The 27,175-nt window shown below is 41.2% G+C and overlaps 1 protein-coding gene across 1 annotated transcript in view; it reads right to left on the minus strand.

Annotated features, from left to right (window-relative positions):
* Window positions 1–14,978: 14,978 nt before the first annotated feature.
* The window catches only part of GALNT2 (polypeptide N-acetylgalactosaminyltransferase 2), a 59,989-nt gene continuing 47,792 nt past the window's right edge, over window positions 14,979–27,175 (minus strand). Inside the window, exons 10-16 of the mRNA XM_033144257.1 lie at window positions 26,879–26,982; window positions 24,802–24,928; window positions 23,271–23,363; window positions 21,713–21,796; window positions 19,457–19,583; window positions 16,548–16,667; window positions 14,979–15,473 (exon numbers count right to left, since the gene is read on the minus strand). Of these exons, the coding sequence (XP_033000148.1) occupies window positions 15,318–15,473; window positions 16,548–16,667; window positions 19,457–19,583; window positions 21,713–21,796; window positions 23,271–23,363; window positions 24,802–24,928; window positions 26,879–26,982 (811 nt within the window). The 3' untranslated portion in view covers window positions 14,979–15,317. The remainder of the gene's footprint in view (window positions 15,474–16,547; window positions 16,668–19,456; window positions 19,584–21,712; window positions 21,797–23,270; window positions 23,364–24,801; window positions 24,929–26,878; window positions 26,983–27,175) is intronic.

A 27,175-nucleotide genomic window follows, 5' to 3' on the forward strand; every position in this document is an offset into this window, starting at 1 on the left:
TTGGATTGTAGGAGGGAATATAATTTAGGAGGGGGAAGAAAAACAACAACATTTTTTAAAAATATAAATAGCCAGAAATCGGTGGCTTTGCCTATCAAAGCTAACGTCATTTCGCCTTAAAGTCCGTGTGAGCTTTGAGGCTAACTTCAGTGATGCCATAACACAAGAGATTTAATTTAATTTTAAACAAAGTATATTGTTTCCCCAGCATCAAAGCACACTAATACAAAAGATAATTAACTTTTTGTTAACTTTTAGTGTCTGCAAACATACACGATCCCACAGCAACAATGAAAAAAGCAGAACCAGAGGCTTCCCACTGCTCTGTCTTTGCAGATGCATATCCCATATCTGAATTTTCCATGAAAATACTGCTGACAGCACATAATGCACTATTGTGCAAGAGCATCTTTGGATTTGGACCATATTGTAATGCACTACCCCACCACCCCGCCCTCCTGGTCAAGACTGTTTTAGCTTACATTTTAGTTAATATTTGCACAAACCTGGCAGGAAATAATAGCTCAACATGTTTTGTTGTGTGCTCAGGGTGTTGTTCTGTAAGACTTCTTTGAAGCGGAGACTTCCCATAATAGTTACACATTTGCAGAAATTGCACATCTGTAAAAACAATGTACCGAGGTTTTGAAATCAACCACGATCCAAGCAAGGGACCTATAGCTCTCACAAGGGCAACATGACAAATATGTGGTTTGTGAGTAGGGAGACTACTTGGAAGTTTATGGTACTAGTGGCCAAGAGTTGCAAGAGGACATGATAAAAGGCTTCCATTAAGGTAGGGATGGACAACCTGTTGGGTTTCTGCTTCCATCAGTCCATGGTGATGGGAGCTGTAGTTCCACGAATACCTGGAGGCCATAGGTTCCCCATCGCTTGCATAGAGCATGATCTCAGTATAAACACCTTCCATCAGCAGAGCAGCAAGTTCTCCTCTGGGAAAGCGTATTCATGGGCTTTCCGAGGAGGGCCTGAATTCTCCTACACTTGCTGGCACTAGTGGTTTTTAAGGGCTAACATTCCTGAGAGATGGGGAGGGGTAGCTTGTTTTACCCAGAACTCATCCTCTCCTAAAGCAAGGAAATCTGTCTGCATTACAACTCCCTAAGGAAAACAGTGGTACTGTTCTATGGAGAACGTTCCACCCACCCATTCTTTACATAGTCAGGGACGTAGCTTGACAGGATGCTGTTCTTGCAGCCTCTCAGCCCTGTAAGATTACTAGAGAGTATACACACACATATGAATTTCCCTGTAGAAAATAGTAATGCAGAAAGGCTCTCCTTGCTGTTTTTCTCAATTCAGTAAATGAGGTTCAACTCAGCAGTGTCTGATTCCAGGGTCAATTCCTGCCTCTGCCATCTTTTTCCTCCCCCTGAATTCCTACAGTGCACCAATTTGAAAGGTGAGTGAAGCGAACAAGGCTTCATGGCAGACTCCCTACTTATTCTGAAGGTTTCTGTATTAAATAATATTCCAGATATGTTGCACCCAGCCAGTAATGCTTCTCTCTTACATAGACACAAGTTAAATTCCCACTGGAATTAAGGACTCCGCAGAGTTCAGTGTGGGTCATAGGATCAAGATAATAGAACTCTATAGCAACAGCCAGTCAGATGTTTTAACAAAATTCTTGTTTTTTTTTCTTTTTCTTTTTGTATTAAAATTTCCACCAGGTCCTAGTTTGGCCTCAGGGATTGGTTCCTGATAATTTTTTCTCCTTGTAGTTAACACTGGTTATTAGATTTTACAGCTTTGGAGTGAGAAAAAACAAAATGGCAGCCGGAAGTTGCTTGGTAATGAGCTTCAGTCCCCACCTAGACACTCTACTCATTGGCACGTGATGGTTTCCTAAATGCATTATTACACTCACCCAACTATTCTAAGTTGTGAAAAGGTCCAGCGGTATAGCGCCTGGATTCTTTTAGGAGGAGGTCAGTCACTGGAGGTTTACTGCTGTTTTCTAATGTTTACATTCATTTACAAATATACACCTTGAGCTTAAACACTCCAAGAGCGTGCCAAAGCCCACTGCTCTGCTGCCAGGTCTTGGGAGATAAACAACACCCTGGGAAGCTTACAGAGCCCTAACTCAGCTCTTTGCATCTGGGTGTTCTCAGCCTCAGTTCTATGCATGCTTACCTGAGAGTAAGCCCCAACGAGAGGAATTCAATTCATTTTGTGTTCACCTTTAAACTACCTAATTTGCACTTTTTTGAACAATATGTGAACTGAAAAACAGTAATCCTCCAAGATTCACACTTTGAATTTTGCAGTGCGGTTCTGTCAAGTGATGTGTACAGAAAAGCATATTCTAGGGTAAAATGGGCATAAAAATGCATATATTCTTGAAAATAGCATACGCAAATGCTTTTTGTCAGGGGAAACTGCTTTGCAAAAAAAAAAGTGTATATTAGTTAACACTGCATACAAAAATGTGTTCATTCGGAGAAATTAATGCTAAAATGCTGACAAGTTCTTATTAGGTTTTTTTAAAATAATAATAATAATCACAGGTTGCAGGAATATGTAGAACTGAATGTAAGATTTAAATTTAAGAGAAACTTTGAGAAGTGGAACTGATTTGTCCATTCCTAGTCCCAGGGTACCCAATGAGACTTAATTCTGAGTGATATACATAGGATTGCACTGTAAGCTACTAATAATCTAACTGCACAAGAATGTTGTGCCCAACTCAGACTCTAATCAGTCTTTTGGGTGAAGGCAGAATTTAATTCCTCCTCTCCCTCTTTCCCCAATTAACCAGACAAAAGTGCTAGGAAGTTATCTGAAAAGGGCTGTGTCCATTCCACCCTGCTGGACTACTCTCAAACAAGTTGACCAGGACATAGATTTAAATTCCTCCCACTGGAATCAACAGAATTTGAAAGTGTTCAATTTCTGACTAGATCATGAGGGCACCACTATTGTGTGCTTGAGTTTCTGCAAGATACTGCATAAAGGACAGAAGTCTTGCAAGCCAACACCTATAATGCTGGTAAGTTGGGAAAGGCAAGTTGGTTCCTGTACAGTTTCAGCTCATCCTTTGCTAACATGACAAATATGAACCTGCCCTTCCCAGCTGACCAGCATTTTATATGTTGGGCTGTAAAACTTCCTTCTTGTTTAGGAGTTCAACCTATGCATAGGTCCCACTGAACACACTGGGATTTACTTCTGGGAAAGCATACACAAGCTTTTGGCTATTATTTTCTCTGGATAAAATACTAACTATGTTGATCTGCTATATTAGTAACCACATAAGCAGTCAGCAAGGATCTTTGCCAGTCTCATGTCTGGGAGCTGTTCAACAAAGGGAGGCAGAAGCGAAGGAAACATGCTTATCACATGCTGAATGCCACAAAAGTCAAGTTGACCAAAGAGACGGAAGAGTGAAAAGGCTGCCTGTTTAAAGTAACTGGTTTTCCCTCTGCTAATGTCTGTCACTCAGCGCTAGAAAGAGGCATGGAAGCAACTGTCTGCATGTGTAACTGATACAGGCACATCTGGATGTAGCTTTCCATACATTGTAATGCTTATTCGGAACCCATTCATAGATGCAACCCCCTCCCCACCAATTGCTGCACGTACACTACATCCTACTCAGGCCTAGAGTTGGATCGGGGCCTTTGGGCATTGTTGCAGCTCAGCCATTCAACATGAAAAAAGTTGTCATGGCAATGCAATATATAAACCACACTCCATGCACAATAAATTATCCTCGGAGTATCGTGTTGCCATGCTCTGTTAAGATGTTCCTTCGACTACTGTTTATTATTATGGAATGGAACCTCTTCCTGCTCTCTAAAGCTCAATATCAGGGCAAAATGAGTGTTGTTAGGGACCTTTTCTGAAAACTCTGAATGCTCAGTAGGACACAGGCTCCTGACTGCCCCCCTTTCCCATTTATATGTTTGACAATTAAATGGTGGGGTTTAAAACAGAAACCTGTTGGGCTCCACTTTTTGCTCTTCCTAGCCATCCCTTCCAGTTACTACTTTTGTTCAGTTTAAAAAAACCAACAGAAATCCTTGTTCCCACATGCAGTTCTCTTGTGGCATTTAATAATTGATTTGGGGATATCACGATTTTTCGTTCTTGTACATTTATGAAGATAGAGCTTCCTAAAGTTTAGCAAGTGGGCAGCAACTCAAAAAGAAGCCACAAGATTGATGCTTCCCTACAGAAGGCTTTGTTCTGCTAACAGGTGCTTAGCAGAATCTCGTCTGACCTGGCAGTTAATGAGACCTCTCCTAGCCCGGGTTAGCCACTCACAAATCCACCCTTGAATATTGGAGTGGCTCTATCTGGTGTATATGACAGCCAAGTGTCCACAATCAAGCTTACAGCTTGTTAGTAGTTGTTTCCATCAATACTCTTATGAGATCTGGTGGCATTGCTGATGTTTTATGACCATTCCTTTTTGCATCAGAAGTTACATTCCATGCCCAAGATCCTAGTGAATCTTAGGGCACCATATTTGACATTCTAGCACTACTTCTTTCCTGCCTTCTGCTACCAATATATGAGCTGGAGGTGTCTCTGAGCATTGCATATCTAACATGAAAGCCTAATAAGATGAAAGGGTTAAGCCTGTAGTGCAGCTGGCTGCCTATTCTCTGCAGTAATTCATATTTACTTCTCATGAGCTTCCAAAGTTGTGTGAGATCTCCATGCACTAGAAAGTTGTGGTTCTGAATACTATATTCAGAATAGACAAAATGCTTCGTGTTCTTTTGACTGGTAGTGATTTTCAGTGTTGCCCACTGCAATGGGACAAAATGTAGGCTTTCCAAATAGAAAACTAGCAGAAAGGAAAATGGAAAGTGACCAGGCTAAGCAATTGTTGCCTGCAGGAGCTACCAATGACCACAGCCTAATGAAATGACTGGAAATGAGGACATTAACTAAACTCTACAGAAATTTTCTTATAGGTGAGGTCCCAGTAGGGATGGGGTGAAAGTCAGTTCAGTTTGCATTTTAATGCATGCCTACCTTAAGCCACACTCATTGAAATAATAAATGACTAAAATGAAGCTATCCTTTAAAATTCACACTTCTCCAAATTTTGTGATGTTGTGGTCCAACCAGGAAACAAACAAAAAAATCCCAAATACACACATTAGAGGAAATAGCGTATAAAAATGCACATTAGTGAAAATAACATTAAAAATGCCTTACAGATGAGGAAATTGTGTTGCAAAAATGTGTGTCATGCGCAAGATTGCATATAAGAAGTATACATTAAGAGATGTGCAAACTACAGGCTCATTTTTGTGAATATATATATATATATATATATATATATATATATATATATATATAAGAGAAACTGATGCAGACGTGCTGCACTGAATTCAAGACTAGAAAAATAAGAAAATGAGATAAAAGCAAAACTGACCGACTTGTCCCTTCTTAGATTCCAACCTCCAGAATCTGCAGCTAAACCTGCTCAATAGAGACCTTTCAAAGTTAAATGGGGAGCTCTAATATTGATGCTCAGCAGTGCTTTTCTTTTTTAAAAAAAGAGGTGCAGGTATCACATGTCCTTGATTACCCCCAGAAAAAAAGCACTGCTGCTCAGTGAGGTTCATAACAGAGATATTAGAAGTAACACCTTATCATTGCATTGTAACAAACTATTAGTATGTATAGATTTGAAAGAGCTGCTTAGTCTCCCTTCCATTGTGTCTTCTCATACTCTCTATGAAAGAGTCTTCTCAGATATAAAGCAAAATAACACCCTGTAATAATTACAGGTAGGTAGCCGTAGTCGAAACAAAATTTAAAAAATCCTTCCAGTAGCACCTTAGAGACCAACGTAAGTTTGTTCTTGGTATGAGCTTTCGCGTGCATGCACACTTCTTCAGGTACTTCTTCAATGTATCTGAAGAAGTGTGCATGCACACGAAAGCTCATACCAATAACAAACTTACGTTGGTCTCTAAGGTGCTACTGGAAGGATTTTTTATTATTATTTTGTTTCGACCCTGCAATAAGTTTAAGAGACAAGAGCAGAGGGTTAAAGAGGAATTGCAACCCACTGTTCAAAGAGAGTAGCAAAGTCAGCACTATCCCAGATATTAATGTAGGCTTTACTGTGGATTTTGAAAGATGTGGCAGACCTTCCTAAGGCTTACAGTGCAATCCTATTACACATTGACTCAGAAGAAAACTTCACTGATCACAGCCTCACACAGTGTCTTCCCCAACTTTTCCAGATTTGGGTCTTGGGATGAACCTCAAAAGTGTTGATGAGCTGGTACCATATGATGCCGCAACAGACCTTTTTCTTTTGGCCACACTGCAGTTCGCTGCCTTTAGAAAATAAATTCAACCTGACTAGGAGATACGAGCTTACCAGAGAATTTGCGATGGGTCTTGAGCATTAAAATCCACCATCGCGGCCCACGTACAGATACCCTGAGGCAACAGCAGCTTTCTCCAAGTAAGAAACCAACACTCGTCCTCTGCAAAAGCACTTATTCTATGCATAAGTCTGCCTTTGAAGTAAGTTTACTTAGGTTTTTAAATTAAACAATCAATTCCTATGCACCCAAACCCGCTGATTTCAAACAGCTCAATTTTCTGTTATTAAATGCCATTTCTTTTTAAAACAATATCTGTACCAAGATTCCTCGTTAACGTGTGTGTCACGAGCCTTGATTTTTTAAAAGCATCATTGGTCCTTAGAAACCATTTTCAACTTACACTCCCGTAAGTGCTTAGGTCAGGAGGTACCGGCTCAACCCCTCGTGTTACACCAGTGCAAGTATGAAAATGCAATTCATTTTGAAGCGTTGAACTTTGGCCATTTAGTTATGTACGCATGTGTGTAAATTTCATCCAAATCAAAGACAGGGTATATTGATGGCAATCACTGTGACAGGGCAACCTATTGTGGCAAAGATATCAGAGGTATCCCATCAGCCACCATGCTTTTTACTGTATGCTGCATTTTTCTTTTTGGTAACTCTATTGTGCTTAATGGGATCTTGGTAGGCTTTTTAAACTGCACATGGCATCAACAGCTCTCTGGAGCCCTGCTCAAGTATACCTACATATCACTATGAAGTAGAAGTGTATTAGATGTGGTGTGTATAAAATGTCACTCCCTTCAACTATTCACCTGTTTCCGGAAATAGATATTTGCCATCATGTGTGTAATAATTTAAACAGGAGACCAGCCCTGTTTCTTGATAACCTGTTACTATTGTACTGGGGCAGGATGTTTACTAGATGAAGACAAGAGCTATCTAGGCACAGATGATGGAAGATGGCAAAATCCTCCTGAGCAGAAGACAAGATGGGAACAGCACAAATTGGGTAGCAGCACGAGATGCTTTTGTCCCAAGCAAGGAAGGGGCAATGCTGCAGCTAAGTTTGAGGCAGCACTCAGAGGGGGTCTCCAGAGGGCAGAAATGCTAGTGAGCCTGCCTTCCCTTCCTCTGATCAGAACTTTTGGTGCCATTTATGGAGAACGCCAAAGGACAGAGCGTTGGGAAGTGTGGCTGGAGCATCTACTTGGCGTTCAGAGGATTCCAAATTCAGTCCCTGGCATCTCCAGTAAGGGCTGGGCTGGGAGTGACTCTTACCTGAAACCCTGGAAAGCTGCTGCCAGTCAGTGTAGACAATACTGAGAAGAATGGACCAAATGAATGGTCTGACTCAGTATAAGGTAGCTTCCCATGTTCCCAGTTTTGTAGGAAAGTTTTACAAATTAATCTGTATCAAGGTGTACAATTAGCAGAGACTCCACACTTCACCGCAAGCATGGGATGCTGCTGCTCATGCAATTGGTAAGGGGGAAGATGCAAACAGTTGGACATTCAACTCAGATTGTTCCCACTATACACTTTACAGCTTGTTTTGTTTCCTGGGCTCTGATTCTGTAGCCACTTTGTAATCTGACCCGGAGAGAGGTTTATTTATGAAATCTGTATACTGGAGAGCAAAAGCGAAACTGACCAAAAAAAATATTTATTTTTTTCTGGCCAAACTAAACCAACTTAGCAGTTATGGTATGACGGCTGATATATGTGGCTTGGCATGTGGGAGGAACCAGAAGTGCTGAGAAATCTGAAAGGAAGAGTCAGGTTTTAGTGGCTTCCTTCACCAATTTCAATTGTTTTGGTTTAGGAATGGCTCAGTTTCTGGTTATTAAGTCCTCTTTTTCCCCACAAAAAAAACCAAGACAAACCCTACAAGTGGTTTTTGATGCAGACAGCCTTTGCAATTTTCCCTTTGGTGCACTAGAAAGTTATGGTTGAGATAGCACCAGTCAAGGCACTCAAAATAGATCTTGGGATTTGTTGTCACTTAAACAGGCAAAGGCAACACAGAGATCATGTTCTGGAAGGAAGCCCTATGAGCTACAATTTTTAAAAAAACTTTTAGTTCTTTCCATCTTTGCAACTTACATTCCATCAAATGAAATGACTGTACCGAACACTATTGTAGTGCTGTTGTTGTGAAAAGTGCATTCAACTACCCTTGTATTATCAGGCTATGCTCACAACACGACAATGATAGCAGTTCAGTTGCAAGCTTCCATTTTCTTCCCAAAAAATGTTCTGTTAAACAATGTCAATGATAGATTTAAATGTGCGGTGCTGTTTTGTTTACCATTTGGTTTGAAACTTTTAAGATCAATTTTATACATCTATCTATCTATCTATCTATCTATCTATCTATCTATCTATCTATCTGTATTTGTTCAGGAAATGCATGTGTGGGGACCCTAACAGAATGTTCCCATCAGTATTCCTGGCTCCTTGGTTCATGTGAGGACCTAACTTTTGTGACTATGGTTTTTGTTCTACACAAAGGCACGCTTGCAATAAAATTTTTACACGTTTTCTACACCATAAGCTAAATTCTGAGTTCCAAAATGTGAAGTGTGGTAACAAAACAACTGAATGGATTTATAGTATCACTCTGATATCTTGTCATGTGATTTCCCCCTTCCCAATGCAAAGTTTGTTTACAATCAACAACTTTGAAATACAGTCAAATATAGATTAAATCTTCTCTTGTCTCATTTTTGTTGGAGGGAAGGGTGGAGGACATGATTAAACATCTGAAGCAGGGATGGGGAACCTCTGGTCCTCCAGATGTTATGGGATTCAAAGTTCTAGCATCCCTGACCATTGGCTATGCTGAATGGGGCTGATAGGAGCTGTAGTCTATTAACATCTGGAAAGCCACAGGTTCCCCATCCCCAATCTAAAGAATCCCATCAGCCACAAAGAACTGACCTGTTCAAAGCTCAAATTTGATATCTGACAGTTTGGATAAACAACTGGTATTTTTCTTGTTACTTGGTCATATTTGTTTTAGCTGATGGGGCTCAGTATTTTGACAGCATGTGATAATTGCCAGGCAATGGTATTTGATTTTTGAGAACTATTATTGGAAAAACTGGTAGGATTTGAAAATTGTCAGCTTATGGCATTTGATACCTATCAACAAATAATTCCCAAGCAGTCAGAAGCACTCAAATTTATAACTCAAATTTTGAAGTCAAAACATTTTGAAATTTTATTAATTTCATTATCTTAATTTCAAATGCCCAGAATTTGGCTTAAGCAGATGCACTGCTTTTTCATAAATACCATTTTCTCCAGTAGCATGCTGAATTTTTATAGTTAACAATCGTACTTGAACATTTTAGCTGCAGAACGCTGCAAACCCGGAAGTGTGTTCCGGTTTGCTAATGTTCTTTGGAACCCGAACATCCGATGCGGTTTACGTGGCTTCTGATTGGCTGCAGGAGCTTCATTTCCGAACATTCTGGAAGTCGAACGGACTTCTGGAACCGATTCCATTTGACTTCCGAGGTACCAATGTATTTCTATTTTTTTTAAAGCATACTAAGTGGGGTATGTAGACATGATTTGCAAGCCACAAGATGCAGCAGGCTCAAGTGGAGTCAGAACTAGGAACCGGTTGCTTGCGCTGCTGTGCTGGGAAGCCAAATTACAATTCCTGATTCATGGTATCCAGCTAAAAATATCTGAACACATGGCTGAAGATATTGTGTGTCCCTGTCATTGGCAAAGGCATCAGCAATAACACATTAGATCTGAGAATTCAGCACGGGAGATTTCACTGGAAGGAAGGCATAGGACATACACAACCAATTAGGCAAGCATTATGTGCAATGATTGGAGACACACTGGAATGCATCCAACTGTGGCTTTGCGTTAGTGCCAGGCACTTCCATTTGCATAATGCAGTGATAATTGGCAAAAATTGTTTATCTCATCTTATGCACAGAAGCCACTATTGGGCACAATCCAGTCTCTTCTGTAACTCAATGAATTCCATCTCATACATGATGGCTAGAATTATTAGAGCTCGTATCTGTTAAGTCGCATTTGGAATTTAACAGTTTCAGCAGTATAATAAGAGTTTTTGCATTGATACACCACCTTTCCACCAAGGGCCCCCAAGGTTTGCAGTCCTTACATGCAGGAACATGGTTGCTTTCCTTCTTAAGAAAGGACGGGGAGCATGTGGACCTCCTGATATTGTTGGACTCCCAATTTCTATCACCCGCAGTCAGCTACAGGATGACAAAGGCTGTACATCTAGGGTCACAGGTCACCCCTGCTCTGAGAGTAGTGCTGCATGGTCCAATTTCTAAAAAGGTTGGTGTTTTTCTGCCTCGTTAGGAAATCTTTAGAACTCGGGTGGGTGCAGGGTTTTGATTTTACCTTCTCACAGCAAGGTGACCGTGGACAGGGCGTGTTTTTCTTTCTGGTAAACATTTCACCAGCCCTCTGCAGCATCCCTGGCTGTCCACGCCATCTAAGGGAAGATCTAATTGAAACATCTAATTGAAACACGCCATCTAATTGAAACATGGGCACCCAGGCAGGCTGCAGAGTGAAGTCCATTTGTAGAATGAAAAGCAAGGGCACTCGCAAAAACCCTTTAGCCACCTCAAAACTAAGGTAACTGCACCCCCCCAAAAAAAAACTCTGCACCTGACCCGTGAGAATTGCAGAAGAAAATTTTCTCATGGTAAGTTTTGAATGCAATTTTTTTTCTCATTAACTGGTGAAGGGTTTTCATTAAAGCCCCAAACAATTACCCCCCCATGCCACCCTACAGGATAATAAAGCTCTCTAGATTGTAATCTACATTGAAGGGTTTCCCAATCCTCTGAAGCAGATTTAGGCCATGCAAGAGAGAAGAGAGGGAAGTCCACCAATGCAAGGACACCATTGACTAGCAATTGTGCCTAGCATTTTAATTCCCTGCTTGGGCAAAGGAGAGGAAATTATGGTTTTCAACAGCAAGCATCGATTGTGAAGGACATAGATGTGGCAGAATTATACGTAGGGAGGTGAGAACAAGTGAGAACACTGGAAATCTACTACCTGGCAGGCCAACTATTGCTCTGCAATCCCTTCACTTTTCCAGATACTTGGTTCTGGATATCGACCCCACCTCCAGGAAATAGCAACAGGCTATTTTAACATTCGATACAAATACTTTCTCAGCTGTGGCTTGATGTGAAAGTTAAGGGGAGAGGTAAGTTTCCGGAGCCCAATTTGTCCTGAGCAAAGAAAGGAAAACTTTTACACAACATGCTGTTTCAAAGTTGTGAGGAACTGCAGCAGTTGGTACAGATAGTAATATAGTATTGCGTTAGTAGAAATGGCAAGGAATTGGAGGTGGAAACAGAATGTTTCTGGTGAGGAAGGCAGCTTCCTCTTCAATCTACATTAGATGCAACAATACTGTCTAGTGGCCACGGTGGAAGCCTCCTATCTTCAGCAACTCATAAAACAAATTCATGAAATCAAATCCAAAGCACCACGAACCAATTCAAAGCATCCTTGGTGTTTTTCAAACACCCACCAACCACGACAAATCTCTTTGGAAACTAAGGGAGATTCAGAAGCGCTTTCAGATACAGCGTGAAGGTTTGCTGTTCAAAGTAAAAACCAAAAACCAAATCAGACAGATGCACCTCCCCGACTGGAAATGTCTCAAGCATTCTTTGGATCTGCAAAATTTGGTTTACAAAAACACAGGCCCGGTTTGCACACTCTATTAAACTACAGCTTATATGAAACTTAGGATCCATGTGAATGAGCAACATGCTGGCGCAAAAGTCCCCACCTTTCTTCACCGCATGGAAGAAACAAACCAGGAGCTGGCTTTTTTTAAAATGTGCAGACTAGTGCTTGTAGTTTATTACTGGTACTTGTGTAACAAAACACATACATACCGCCATGGCTTGTTAGGAGAGAAGCCACCCACAAAGTTCACATGTAATGGCAATCCAGCCTCTTTCGGTTCACTCCATTCAGGAAAGGAAGCAATACGGAGGAGTGCTGCACGTGCTCACTTTAAAACCATAGTTGAATTTAATTTATGGTTAAAAGCAATGTCCAAACTAAGTCACCGTAAGAATGCTGGCTAGCCAAGGAGATCAAGTGGTCTGAAGTTCATGTATTCTGGGGCCAGTTCCTGAGTGTACACAAAAACAGAATGGCAGCAAACCTCGCTATCTTATCTATAAAGTATTTATTTCCTTAAGTTAAACAAACAGGTTTTTTTTTTTCAAGGATGGTTTCCATCTATAAAATGAACAAAGTACAAGCTCTGTACAGCAGATTTTAAAGAACCAACTGAAATGACAGTTTCCAAATGACAACTGATTTGCAAAATAAAATTCACATGTACCCCCAATAATTTTTGCTTTGAAGACACTCAGATAAGGTTAGCACAGAGATAGCATTGCAATTTGTTTCCAAGTCTCCTAGTGATTCATTATAAAAGGAAGCGGGGTGGGGTGGGGGAGAGATGTTGGCTATTTCTGATACCTAAGGTCAATATCTGCCACTGCACACCCTCCGTTCATGCCAAAGGTTTTCACACAGTGCTCCTTAGTACACCCCACTGACAGAGGATCTGTGCAGCAGCAGTCGTTGGTGCATAGCACCAGAAATCCGTAGACTTTAAAAAAGGATGAAGTCACAGTAAATAACTTTGGCACACTGTGTCATGTAAACATAGCTAACACCACATTACCATTTTTCCATTCTCATCCATCACCCACAATTTGCGGTCTCAGCATGGAGATACTGTCTGCGTAGGATCTTTAGAATTTTAAGAACATATTCTCATTTTATAATACATAGACGACATTAGAGTTTCTGGAGTGGGGAGATATTATTAATAAAACTTACTAACAACTCTGGTTAGGTTAACAGTCAAGGCAGCAAACTCCTATTATTTCAGAAAACAGCAGCTGGTTTGTCTGCTAGCTTTTAAATCACAAGAAAAAAAATGTTAATATTTCAGCTCCCCTTCATTAAGTTCTTTTCCTAGAAGCGCTGGATCATAACCAGTTGGCTGTATAGTTGTGAGTTGAATGCATATTCCCTCAAATATTAAAACATCACCATCTTCATCTTCACTAATATTTTTCACGTCAAGTGTTGGGCGGCTGAAAATAAAGTGAATCTTGAAAAACACAAGTCCAAAGTTTCTCTCTTTTTGTTGCCAAGGTCATATGTAAATAGGATAAACATGGGAACTTGGAGTGTGGCAGAAGGAAATTTGGTCTGGAAGAGGATTATATGCACAAATCCACATTCAAGGAAAAAGCAATGTGGATTCAAACCATGTAGAATTCATATGACATCTCCGAATACTACCTGAAGATATCACAAGCATGTCATATAACAGTTCAGCAGCCTGTTTTAAACCGGTTCTGCAAATGTCAAAGCCTTTGTGTCCATTTTGTGGCAAATACTGCAGCTATAAGGGAAAATACAGTTTGTGGAACACTCTTAAGACCTATGTAGCTGGAAGAGAACACTGTCAAAACATGATTGCATAACAATTTGTCTTTGTCCTTTGTAATCACCAGAGGGCACCGTTAAAATCTTACATAAGCTGTGTTTTTAAGAAGAGTGTGTGTGTGTGTGGGGGGGGGGATTTACACGCAAAGATGTCAGAGTAACCCCTGACATTACTTTGATATAAAAACAGCAGTTGGATTGAAATGGCTCCTTCCAATGTACTCAGATTATTTTCCTCCAGCCAAGTTTGAAACACCAGTTTAAAACAGGACACAGGTGCAAAGAAAAAACCCAGACCATGATAAAGCCCCGCCCCAAAGCAGAGGCATAACAGCTGAAATGTTGATATTCAGTAGGTAGCTGCCCATGCTTCCACGAGAAGGCTATTGTGATCTTGTGCTGTCAGACAACTTTTTAAAAGGAGAAAAAGAAACGTGTATTGATAAGAACACAACCTGAAGACTAAACCCACCTAGCTGCATTATTTTAAGAAGGCCAAACTATTTTTTTTAAGTAGCCCAAAACTGCCCAATACAAATACCAAGTTTATAGATATCCAGACAACATGGCATGAATTCCCGAACTGGAGTTGACGATGCTGGTGAGATGAACCGTGCCAGCTCCTTTCTGCCATTTGATCACCCTCCTCTACGGAGGTCCGAGATTTCCCAGGAGGAGGAAGCGCAAAACAATAAAAAATAAAAATAGGCACACTTCACAAAGCAGAAACATCCAGTGTTTGCATTAACACAACTCAGCAGCACAAACCTGCATCTTCACAAAGTTTTGTTCTTCTACCAACTGTCCAGTCCACTTCCCAGAAAAGTGTTAAATTGCTTTTCTTTTTTTCTGTTTTGTTTTTTTGGGATAAATTACAGGATGATGAAAAATTGATAGAAAGTTGAAAATTTTGACAATATATATTTTATATATATATATTTATATATAAACATATATAATGTTTATATTTAAGAGTTCTGTCATAGAAAAGTCCATGGTGAAATATACCAAGTACACATGGCAAAAACCCTTCAAAATGCTTTGATTTCTGGAAACCACGAACACTGATTTCTATGTAAAATGGAGACTGCCAATGATCTTCTCCAAACAATTTGCCTCCCTCCCCTCCAGTCCCTCCCTCCCTCCCACCCTCCCCCTCTTCTGTGTGTTGAAAGCAGTTTCCTACTACTGTACATCTGTTGTTCCTAGGAATCTTATCATCTGCTGTGGAAGGATTTAGCTTGATGCTGGAAAGGAACTGGTGAGCCTTTGCGGTGGAAAGGAGCAAGTCGTGCAGCAGCTACGTTTTGACCAGGCAATGGCACGGTCCCCAGTTCACTTGCTTCCCTTTTGTTCACTTGTCGCCTACTTTCAGACAAAGATGGAATACTGAGGTATATAAAGTATCAGTAACGCAATCAAAATGTTGCCCAAGGTTTCGGAAACGAGAACAGTCCTCCTGAGCAAGCCCTACTACTGCTGCAGGTTAAGTGTGAACTTCCACTGCTGCGATAGCGAGGGATTGCAGACTTCAACCGTCAGACCACCGTTTTTGGCATTTCGGCTGTCTAAGCAGAGGTTACTGCCCACGTGCCTCAGTTTTGCGTTGCTTTCAATTTGTTCCCATTTCTAGAAGAAGAAGAAGATTTAAAAAGTTATTCCACTTAGATAAATGTTGATTTTAAAGCCCGGTATTTTCTAGGGTTATTTTGTCTACCATCTATTTTCCATACAGTTGTACCTCTTGTTACGTCAGTCTCCGGTTGCGTTTTCTTCAGGATACAAACGTGGCAAACCCGGAAGTTTATACTTCCGGGTTTTGCCGTGCGCGCATGCGCAGAAGCTCTCTACGTGTCTTGCACATGCGTAGAAGCGCTCTATTGCAGCAAGTGCAGAATAGGCGCTATAGTTGCGGACTTCTCGGGGTGCAAACGGCACCCTGGAACAGATCCGAGCCCGTAACTAGAGGTACTACTGTACAGCAAATAATTTTAACTCCTTAAAGTCATTACTGTTAAATTTACTTTGCAAACCCGCTGTGGCTGTAAATTTTCCTTTAGCATTGTCCACATAAACTTCCCAAATGGAAGCTGAAAGCCCCTGGTATACTAGAGTGAGAGATTAAATGCTGGGAGGTGAATGAAACCTAAGGATTTAGTTACACTAGACAGCTTGCTGTAAGAAAGGCCAGTCATCAGTTCTACTGTTTGTGGAATGCTCTCCCCAGGGAGGCTTACCTGGCACCTTCATTATATACCTTTAGATGCCAGGCGAAAACATCTTCAACCAGGCCTTTGGCTGAATAACATCCTATATCCTTTTAAATGTGTTTGTGGGAGTGGGTGGAGGGTTATTGTTTTGTTTTTATTATGTTTTTATTGTTTTATGTTGCATTTATATGCTGTGAACTTCCCTGAGATCAACATACGAAGGGCGGTATACTACTACTTACTACTACTACTATTACTACTACTAATAATAATAATAATACAATGAGTCTCACAGTAGCCAACCCAAAGTGATTCAATGACACAAACTCAACACTGCTCTACTGGCAGAAGTCCAGCAGACATATATAATATCCTACGGAAAGGTAGGTGGCAGAACAAGGCACAGGGAAGAGGAGCAAATATCTACAAGGGTGTGCATGATATTGGTGTGCTCTCGGCCCTATTTGCACATGGCTGTATTCTGTGTACTGACCTGTCTACCATCATTTTCTCTACAGCCCTGAAGTTTTATGAGTGAGCCAGGAGCTCGGTCTACAACAGTAAGGCACAAATCCATATGTTTCACTGACTTGTCCTTTGTTAAGGCCCATTCCTGCAACAGAAAGGAAATGACACATAGTCATAATCATGCAGAATGCTTGCAAAACATTTCATTTTTACCTGATTGTTACAACGTTCTTCTAACACGAGAAAAGGCTCTTACAAAGACAGAAGTGTCTGTTATGAAATGCAAATTGCTGGTATTCTCCCCCCCCCCACCTAGGGAGAAACATTTGAGAACTCTGCCCCAATGATTTTAGATGGTGCTTTGGAATCCGATATTAATCCCGGAATTGTGAATCTGGAAGTGCAATACTGTACTGCTTTTAAGATGAACTGGAGAGAGTTGTCCTATACTGCCCTCTGCTGGCGGTACAGCACACCATCATACAGCTGGATCCTACCTTCTGGGAATATCTAAATGTATTGAATGAATTTAAAGGTTTTGCTTCACCCCTAAGAAAGTAAGAAACAGGAAAGACTCACAGACAACATTTGAACTGCCAGTGACATTTTATACCCATCTCTCTTATAAAACTTGTATTTCAGCATATAAGGTAATGGACCCCTGGACAGTTAAGTTCAGTCAAAGGCGACTATGGGGTTGCGGCGCTCATCTCGCTTTTCAGGCTGAGAGAGCCGGTGTTTGTCCACAGACAGTTTTCCGGGTCATGTGGCCAGCATGACTAAACCCCTTCTGGTGCAACCGAACACCGTGACGGAAACCAGAGCGCACGGAAACGCCGTTTACCTTCCCGCCGCAGCGATAGCTATTTATTTACTTGCAGTGGTGTGCTTTCAAAGTGCTAGGTTGGCAGGAGCTGGCACAGAGCAATGGGAGCTCAGTCCGTCGCGGGGACTTGAACTGCCAACCTTCCAATCGGCAAGTCCAAGAGGCTCAGTGGTTTAGACCACAATGCCACCTGCGCCCCTTTCAGCACGTACACCAGGCCACTTCTGATGACTATCGCCCACATAGGTAATGCATACTGAGGGTCTCGTTCCATCTTGAACTTGCCTTGAAGTGCAATTTCCCATCATTGGAGATGATCAAGATCTACCTCTCTGCTAACTACACTGTAAGCACGCGGCTCTTCCATAGGAATATTTCAAATGCAGAATTGCAGCAGCGCCTCTTCATTTTCAGTAAAGAAACATGCAGCCTACTTCTGGGAAGTGGCAGCAGATGAAATCTGATTGTACTAGGAGGCACCACTGAGCAATTGACATAACTAATGGGGTTTGGCAAAGAAGCCATTTGGTAACAGTGTTTTAAAATGATTAATGTGCAAGTCAGCCCCTGAATGAAAATACTGAAAAACTACGGGAAGCATGAGATGTTAAAGGGTATTGCATGCATATCTTTTCCAAGTATAAGGTTGTACGTTTAACAAACAATTATTCTTGGTTTTCATTCCATCAGCTTAATTTTACTTCCCACATGACCTGACACGCCTAAGTGGAGACTCGTTCCTCAACTATTAGGGCAGCTTAAAGTATTTCCAAAATGGAGCAACACTTACAGCGAATGGGGAGGGAGGGAGTGTGGAAAAGGATTGAGGCAAAACAAATGTAGAAAAAAGACTGTGGAAGAAAACAGCAGGCTAGGTTGGAGGGAAAGGAGGGCTAGAGAGAAGCAGAGAATGAGGGCTTCCGAGTTGCAGACAGCATGGGTAGCCAAGAGGAGAATGGAACAAGGAGGAGGCATTTAATGAATGGCTGCAGTTAGAAAAAGATAAAATTAAGAAGCTTAAGGAGAAGTAAGGGCCAGGAGCTAAAGGAAAGTGTTCCGCTTTGACAAAAAAGGCAGGAGTGATCTGAATTGTGGGAGTTGCCTACTTTCCTTAAGTTCCACTCCTGCCTTTGACCACAAGATGGAGCCATTCCCAAACAATGACCTTCACAAGCCAAGGGAGAAAAGGCAACTGAAGTTGCAGCGCTAAGTTGCAAGATGAGAACAATTTGACTGCAACTCTGCTGCAGGAAAAGATGACCACAGGTACTTAATGCATCCACTGCTTGAGGTCTGTTGTGTCTCGGAATCCAGCCTATTTTGTCTGGATTCAGTATACAGCACACTCCACTTCCCCTTCAGCCTATGGAGTTTGTGCTCCTGTATCCATGCCAGATATTTTATTTCTTTTCACTCAGCCAAACTATCCCCCATGCACTGCATGGCATATGGAAATAAATACGTAAGTTTATTGACATCACCTCTGCACATCATCTCAACGTGAAGCAAAAAGGCATGAATTTTGAAAATGTCAGCTTTGTGTTCTCTTGTTTAAGGCACCATTTCATCGGTAGCTGTTTAATTATGTTTAACCCTGAGGTTCAAGAGCTGTTAATGGAAATCCATGTTCTAAAAGTAAGAATGTCTCTCTCACACGTATATACACTCAACCCATTCATTCACCCACCTTATCCTCAACATGGGGGGAAAAATGCTTGCAGGCCAAGTCTCAGAAGGATGAAGTAATACTTCAAACGTCTATATGTTAAGTTTCTGTATCTGCACAAACAATGAGGAGTCAAGCCTATTTACAGCCCGCAAAAGTTAAATTATCCAGTATCCTTTCGTTTGTCGTGTCATATCTCCTTAACACAAATGGAAATCCTCAAAGCCGTATTTGGCAAACGTCAGAAGGAAAGGTGACCAAAACACAATTTAACAATGAATTTCCAAATAGGCAGGTCTGAAAGACTTAAAAGGAGTAATACGGTAATAAACCTACTTTCTTTGCGGTGATAAGGAATATAAAATGTGATTTCCCCATCAGTCTTGTTTCTAACATGTAGTGAATTTAATTTATTGCCTCTTGTGAACCTGTGATTACTAACCTGGTTTCCCCCGGCATTATGACATTCATAAACACCAACAACGCCATCTGCAAAATGGCCTAAAGTGTCAAGGCAATTGGTTCCTTGCTGCAAGGCCCCAAAAGCTATATCTTGGTGATCAGGTACCCTGAAAAGTGAAACGCCACAAAACAGTTTAGAATTCCAAACATCCTTCAGTATTAAAAACTACTCTATGCTTGCGTAAAATTCAGAGGCAACACAATGCAATTCTTTTCTAGAGCTTTCCTGTTGGTAGCTCTCTCAGCCTCCCCCAAACCTGCATTTTAAATTCCCCTGGATTTGAAGATAAATGATGCAACAGCCGCCAAGTTTTCCAATAAGCAGGTCTTCAGGCACAGTTATGGGGGTACAGCAGAGAGTAGAAAAATACTGTGCACCTCTCTGCCTTGTATCCTTTAATGTAGGCATTCAAATTATTCTTTCAAATCCCACTTTCTCCCCATAACACACCCGATGAAGCAGCTAAAATAAACTGAACTGCATCCAGAATGACGATTGACAAGAGATGAGAAATTACTTCACACTGATCTGGTTTAAAGTACTGTCAGGGCAGAAACTCCCAATGTACCGTATTTTTTGCTCCATAAGACGCACTTTTTTCCTCCTAAAAAGTAAGGGGAAATACCTGTGCGTCTTATGGAGCGAATGGTGGTCCCTGGAGCTGAATTGCCCAGGGGCCAAAAGCAGATTGTGCTATTTAATTTACAAAGAGAAAAGGGAGTGTTGAAAGGACCCGCTCAGCAGCTGATCAGCAAGAGATCGGGAGAGAGATAAGAGTCCCCGGCTCCCTTTCAGCCCCGCCCTCCTTTGTTGAATGTGCTGCAGAGGGAGGTTGTTTTTTTCCCCAGGACATGTGACTGGCTGATTAGATTATCTGTCTGGCAACAGTAGAAATGGCTCCCTTTCCTTTAGAAGCTGCAGAAATGTGAGTTAAACCCCATAAAAATGGGGCTTTTCCTCTTTGCTTTTCCCCCTTTGCAAAAGGAGCTTTGCTTTTCCCCCTTTGCAAAAAAAGCTGCAAAACCTTTAGCTGATCCTCAACCCCCCCAAAAAACCCCCCAGGGCTTTTCCCTTTGCAAAAAAAAGCTGCAAAACTTTTAGCTGATCCTAAAAAAGGGGCTTTTGCCTTTGCAAAAAAGCTGCAAAACTTTTAGCTGATCCTCAAAAAAGCCAGGGCTTTTCCCTTTGCAAAAAAGCTGCAAAACTTTTAGCTGATCCTCAAAAAAAGCAAAACAAAACAAAACAGGGCTTTTAGAGGAGGAAAACCAGAAATTTTTTTTTTCTTGTTTCCTCCTCTAAAAATGAGGTGCGCCCTATGGTCCAGTGCGTCCTATGGAGCGAAAAATACGGTACCTTAATTAAACATGAATTAGTTATTCCTCAACGTCTTTTCGTCCCACCCTGTTAAATTCACATTTATATGTACAACAGGAAAAAGGGGGATTCTATCTACTTTAGTAATTATGAGTATGAAATAAGGAGTTGATAGCTCTTCCAGATTATTTCCCTAGAAGTGACCACACATAGAAGAAGAAAAATTACCCATGTGACTTTTATATAGTATGGGAAAAACATGGCTTGAACCAGAAACTCTGTGGTTAGGACCCAGCCTAGTAAGCCATCTGGGTCTGTATATTCCGATCTTCAGCTGCTTTTTATGTGCAGATGGGAATAGGGACATGAAATGTTAGCTTTTGTGATTGGCAAGCAGCAGCTGGCCTCTGAAGCAGCCTTCTATTCCAGCCTAGGCTAAATGGCAGAAAGGCAACTTGCTTCCTGTCCCAGCCAACAGTACAGGACACCACTTGGAGCTCCTTAGATCAGGCATAGGCAAACTGGGCCCTCCAGATGTTTTGAGCCTACAATTCCCATCATCCCTGACCACTGGTCCTGCTAGCTAGGGATCATGGGAGTTGCAGGCCAAAGACATCTGGAGGGTCGAGTTTGAGGAAGCCTGCCTTAGACAAAAGGAAGGATAGAAATGAAATAAATAAACCAACATGTATATGCTGCATGTTGTGTTTTTAGTTTATCATGGATTTACAAAAGCAGCAAACCTATTCCTAGCAACACTGTCACACCTGATGTACGAACTGCATTTTGAAGGTATTAAAACAGATGGGCAAAAGTCACAAAATAAAAGTTCAATGAGGAAAGGATAGTGCCCCGTCCCCCCACTCCCCAATTTGCTGAAAAGCAACAGCAAACATCACTTGTATGAAACAGATGACTCACCTTAGCTCAGGGTACACATTTTCAAGATACCACTTGAATGGTTTGCAGTTAAGTCTCCTTCTCAACTCCATTCGGCTTTGAATACTATTGAGAGAAACAGTGTTTATCAGCTATATTTAAACTAGCATAATCTAAAAAGAACCATTGGTTCCTATCTCAAGGGTAAGTTCTGTGGTCAAAGGCAGAGAAGAGAACTTGAGGGAAATCTCCCAGAGTCCTAGCGAAACTCCAACAGGTTGCTCAGACGAGACACAGAAACATACACCGAGAGAACAAATGCCCACTTCCCAAACAATAACTAAATGGGGAAAGCTTGTTAAGCTGGATAAACTATGGTGATTAATTGGAGCAGCCAAAAACAGAGCGGGACCTGATGCCCCTCATCCAGCAACACAGAACTACCTTTCAGGCATGAACCAATTCTTCTTTCTCTTGTTGCTGGAGAAGAGCTTCAGTGAGGAACATGTTAAATAGAAAAAAATGAGGTTTGTTCTTCCACTCAAGATCCCTCACTCCACTCCCCCGGATCATATTCAGGGTTAACGAAGGGATCCAGTGAGCCCAACACTGGTGCTAGAGGAGGGTGTTGCAATAATTGATAAATATTAGCTGTCCCTTGGGGAATGTCAAAAGGGTTAAGGGAGTCTGGAGCAAGTTCAGTCTGACGTGGGGGTTGAATGTGGATGGGTGACCCTTTTGTTGTGGAGCTGCAACTGATCACACTGTCCGTTCTGTGAAGGCAATACAGGAGTAGGTTTTGCCACAGGCAAGTCAGAAAGGATAGCAGTAATGTGACCCTTTAGCTCCACATACATTATCTGCCAACGAAGCTTCCTTTATTTGTTCTGAGAATGTCAGTAGTAAGCTGAAAGATAGGAGCCTGAGAAGCAGTTTGTAGATTGCAGGATTTTATTGGGCACAGAAGGCTGAACGGACTGAATAGAGGGATGGAGGGGATGGGGAAGGAGCTAAAAAACAACAACACAAAACCATAAATTGCCCATCCTCAGAATAGCGGGGAGAATGCAAAACCTCTAAAAGGGAATGCTGCGAGTTGTCACATGGTATCCTCAAGCCCTCACTCTTGATAAGGAAATGGGCAGTCACTAGTCTCAGTCAGGAGGACTGAGTGCTGCTAGGAGGCATGCCTAGATAATAAGAGCAATTGGCTTCACATCCATTTGCTGCTTCCCCTACATGGCTTTCAGGTTTTGTGTTGCTCTGCAGATTACCGGTTGGTTAGTGCTACCTGAGGCAGCATTCTCTGCCTAGCCGACTACCACTAGAGCAGCAAGGAGGAGCCTGAGAGGCCAGGAAGCAAAGTTCCCTTAAGGGAGAGAGCTAGGTGCAGAAGATTCTGGGTTCTGGGAGCTTCCCTCAAATCTTTCTTATCTCTGACCATAAGGTGGGACTGAACCCTTCACTGGAGACAAGTGAAACTGTATTTCTATAGTCAACGATACTTTAAGCATTAACTTTATAATATTTTAAATCCAGGCTGCCTCCGAAAGGCAATCTCAAAACGCATTAACAATAGGAAAGGAGTAATTACACTTACTTGCCATAAGGTACATTTCTGGCTGAAGGCACTGCTGCATAATAGAAATTTTTGTATTCATCCATCCAGACTTCTGCTGCTCTGCGTGTATTTCTGGAAATATAATTCAGTATGTTATGTTACTTTTGCTCTTATTAATGTGGCAGGGTCCTTACTCCCTTGCTATCTGAGTACTGCAGATCCTTGAACATTGAAAGATGCTGCAGGAAACCAAATAATAGACAAGTTTCATTCTTTCCCTCCTTTAGGTCATGATCTTGCTCATAAAAATGAGGATCTTCCTTCTCCACTGACCAAGCGTTTGTAGAAAAACTGATTTCCATGCCATTGTCAGTAAGATATATTTTGAGGTTAACATGTTCACAACTAGCATGACATGTTCCTTTCCAATTTGTCTTTTTATTGCTGCCAGTAATATTGTTGGAGGATTCATTTTGATCTCATGTCCTACTATACTTCTGATACACTTAGCATCTGATCTGTGTTGGCTAACCCAAGGACCTTGATACCAAATATGGGCATGTGTGCACTCTTCCTCTTTTATACTAACAACTCTGACATATTCGGGTACATTTTGACTCCCATATTTTTTCTCGTTGTCATAGAAACATGCTGAAATCTTTATTAATTCAATATGCATTGGTGGATGCTCAATGGAATTTATTCAAAACCTTCTATTTTAACCTTGATAGGCAATAAAATAAATATTATTGGTAGAAGTACTTACACAAATATTTGGCAATATAATTTCATTTTTCTGACTGCTGCCCTTCCTACCCATGAACATGGTAGCTAGGCCTAACTAGTCATGTTCAGCTTTGCTTTCTCTACACTGGCCTGAAATTAACTTCTAAAAGATTTGCTGTATCAGTGAGATCAACCCCGCCTAAACCTTCTAACTACAATTAGGACTTGTCACACTTTCAATGGTTGGTTGGTTGGTTGGTTTGATCATCAATACCGGCAATATCGGAATTCCCTAAAGTGATTTTGTTTCCCAGCACTTTTCTATAATATGGTTACTCTCTTCAACAACCTTTTCGACTGATGTCATTAGTCTTCGAAGGAGAAAAACTATACCACCAGTGTAGTGCATAATTGTTGCCCCATACCAGGGAATGTTTGCTAAAGGTTAACTCATTTAGTTATTCTGACAGTAGTTTAAGCTGCAGTTAGAGACTTTTTAAAAGCCTCAACAGCATTTTACTCTTTGATAAAGAGCTCTGCCAGCTAATTACAGTCGTACCTCGTGCTGCATTCGCTGCGGGTTGCGAACGGCGTGGGTTACGAATGCAGCAAACCCGGAAGTGTTTACTTCCAGGTTTCGTCACGCGCACACATGAAGAAGCGCTCTGCGCAGAAGCGCAATATCGCGCTTCCGTGCATGCGAGATATCGCCGCTCGGGTTGCAGACTTTTTGGCGTGCGAACGGCACCCCGGAACGGATCGTGTCCACAACCCGAGGTACCGCTGTATAAGCTAATCATCTTTGGTTTCATTGGTTTACTTAAAGCAATCTCTTGACCGTTACCTTGCAAAAACGGTACCACTTCCTCCTGGGAAGGTATAAGGGTGTTGTTTTCGGAACACGTGGCCAACTCTGCTACATGGGATTATTTCTAGGCTCCCTCCGCACTGCCAAACACGGAATGAAATCTCTGTCATTGGGAAACAAGCAATAGATAATAAAAAAGAAGAAGACAAGAATGCAGAAATAGTTAGTTCTCTGTTCCTCTAAACCAGGGATGTCCAACAGGTTGATCACGATCTGCTGGTAGATCCCTGTGAAGTTTTGGTAGATCGCGGTCAATCTGTGGCTCCCTTTCTTTAGCGTCGCTAAAACTGACTCCTGCCATGCCCCCTTGCCCCACCCTCCATTGTTGTATGATCTCTGGAAGGGAAGACCGAGGTTTCTCTGGCTGCTGTTTTGATCCATAGTGATCTTTCTGTGAGTGACGATACCCCTTTGTCCCTTGCTTTTAACACCCCCCAAACGGAACTCCCCCCCCAAAAAGCTTTTTTAATAACCCCTAAAAAACGCGGCTTTTCTCCTCCCTAAAAAGCTCAAAAACTTAGAGCTGAATCCAAAAAACCAGGGGTATATCACTGCTAGTTTTTAATTCTGAAAGTAGATCGGGAGAGTTTTTATGACTTGATTGACAAAAGTAAACAATGTGATGGGAGAGGGGGTGTGCATGCACAGATGCGCAGGAATATCTGAATCAACATTTCCCATTTATTTTCTTCCCTTTTTTGTTCTTTAATATGGATTTGTAGGCTATGGAAGCAGTGTGATTGCCTCTGAGGTTATTATCCCATTTTGCTTCAGTAATTTTTGCACAATGAAGCAACATCACACGAGAAGAGCAAGAATGAATGATAAGGAACTCATCAATGTCAGGGGTGGTGGGACACATGTGTGCAAGAATCAAGCTCGTCTCTCCCACGTGGTTTCTATATTCTTATATACTGCAGCAATGTAGATGGCAACCACTTCCCTCAGAATCAGTAAGAACAAAATTGCTATTTTGTCCCTTTACCTTTACTAAGGGAGTGTTTGTATTTAGTTGTGGGGCATCAGAGTTTTTAGGGGGCTAATCAGGTAGGGTATTAAAGTTTAGGAGGTTAATTATGCATAAGCAGGATGGGGAATGAGTCGACAGGCATTTTCAGGATAGTAGGCTTGTCGGTTTTTGCATGTCTGGTGCAGATTTTTCAATGTCGTTGTTCTGTATGGGACAATGACAATAAAGATTATCATATCGTATTGTATCGTATTATAAACCTGCTACTTCACCTCTCAAATTCCCATTTGGATCAGGTTAATTTACTCCCTGTCTTTCCTAATACAGCAAACAGGACAAGCTTATGTCATCAGTACAAATTATTTAAAATGCCCACGCAGAGAAAGAAGTACTCTTTGTACTTACAATTAGGTAATTAAAAATGTTTAAATTCCAACATTCAATACCATAACTATGTAAACATTCGTATTTCTTGACTCTTACATTAACACCTTGAAATAAGGGCCAATAACTAAAGTGCTAGCATGGGGGGGATCAATATTTGATGGTCTAATAGAACTATAAAATCACCATCCATCTTCGGCTAAGGTGCCAAGTGTCTACTAGGAATGATAATCAAAATTAATTAGCTCATCCCTCAAGTAACTACTTTACAATAGATTCCTTAAAGTATTCACAAGAAAATTGAGCCCATAAAATGTGTGTGCCCTGCTTTAAGTTTTTAAAAGTGTGGAACGCTTTCTTAAAACCCTGCTAAATGACACACTTTTGCAACATTTTAATTAACACAGAATGGTGTTTCCAAATTATGCATGACTTGTTTTAAGGCTAAAATCCCTTAAGTTTTTGTCTGCTTCTTCGTTGTACAAAGAAGTCCCCTCAGCTTTCATTTTTCAACATAAAGCTCTAATTTTAGAATGCAGCCCTGTTGTGGCTGAATTTTTGCCAATAATCCACTTAAAGTATTAGTTGTCATTTTAACCCACTCCAGACAGTGAACTAAAGGCCATGAACTCACAAAAATTAGATTATAGTATAATTTGCTTTTCTTCAAAAGAGAATTCTATGCAGAAAGATTCTTACCTAGATTTTCTCCACCCCATACATCCATCATCATATCATATTTTCCCAGCTCTTCAAAATAAAATTTGTCCATCACAAAGAGTCCGCCAGCTATCATTGGTGTTCTAAAGAGATAGGAGGGATAAAAGAAGGAAACTGAACATTACATACTGGCACGGGATAATCGGATATGAAGAATCTTCAACAAAGCATTTTCTGTTCATACCTTAAATAGGCAATTTTGCTCAGCTCTAGCTATCTGCACATGCTACCGCTCTGAAACACGTTATCACGTAACTAATGCGGTTAAGACTGATT

The sequence above is a fragment of the Lacerta agilis genome, chromosome 3 (assembly GCF_009819535.1).
Source record: "Lacerta agilis isolate rLacAgi1 chromosome 3, rLacAgi1.pri, whole genome shotgun sequence".
In the NCBI taxonomy this organism is placed as follows: Eukaryota; Metazoa; Chordata; class Lepidosauria; order Squamata; family Lacertidae; genus Lacerta; species Lacerta agilis.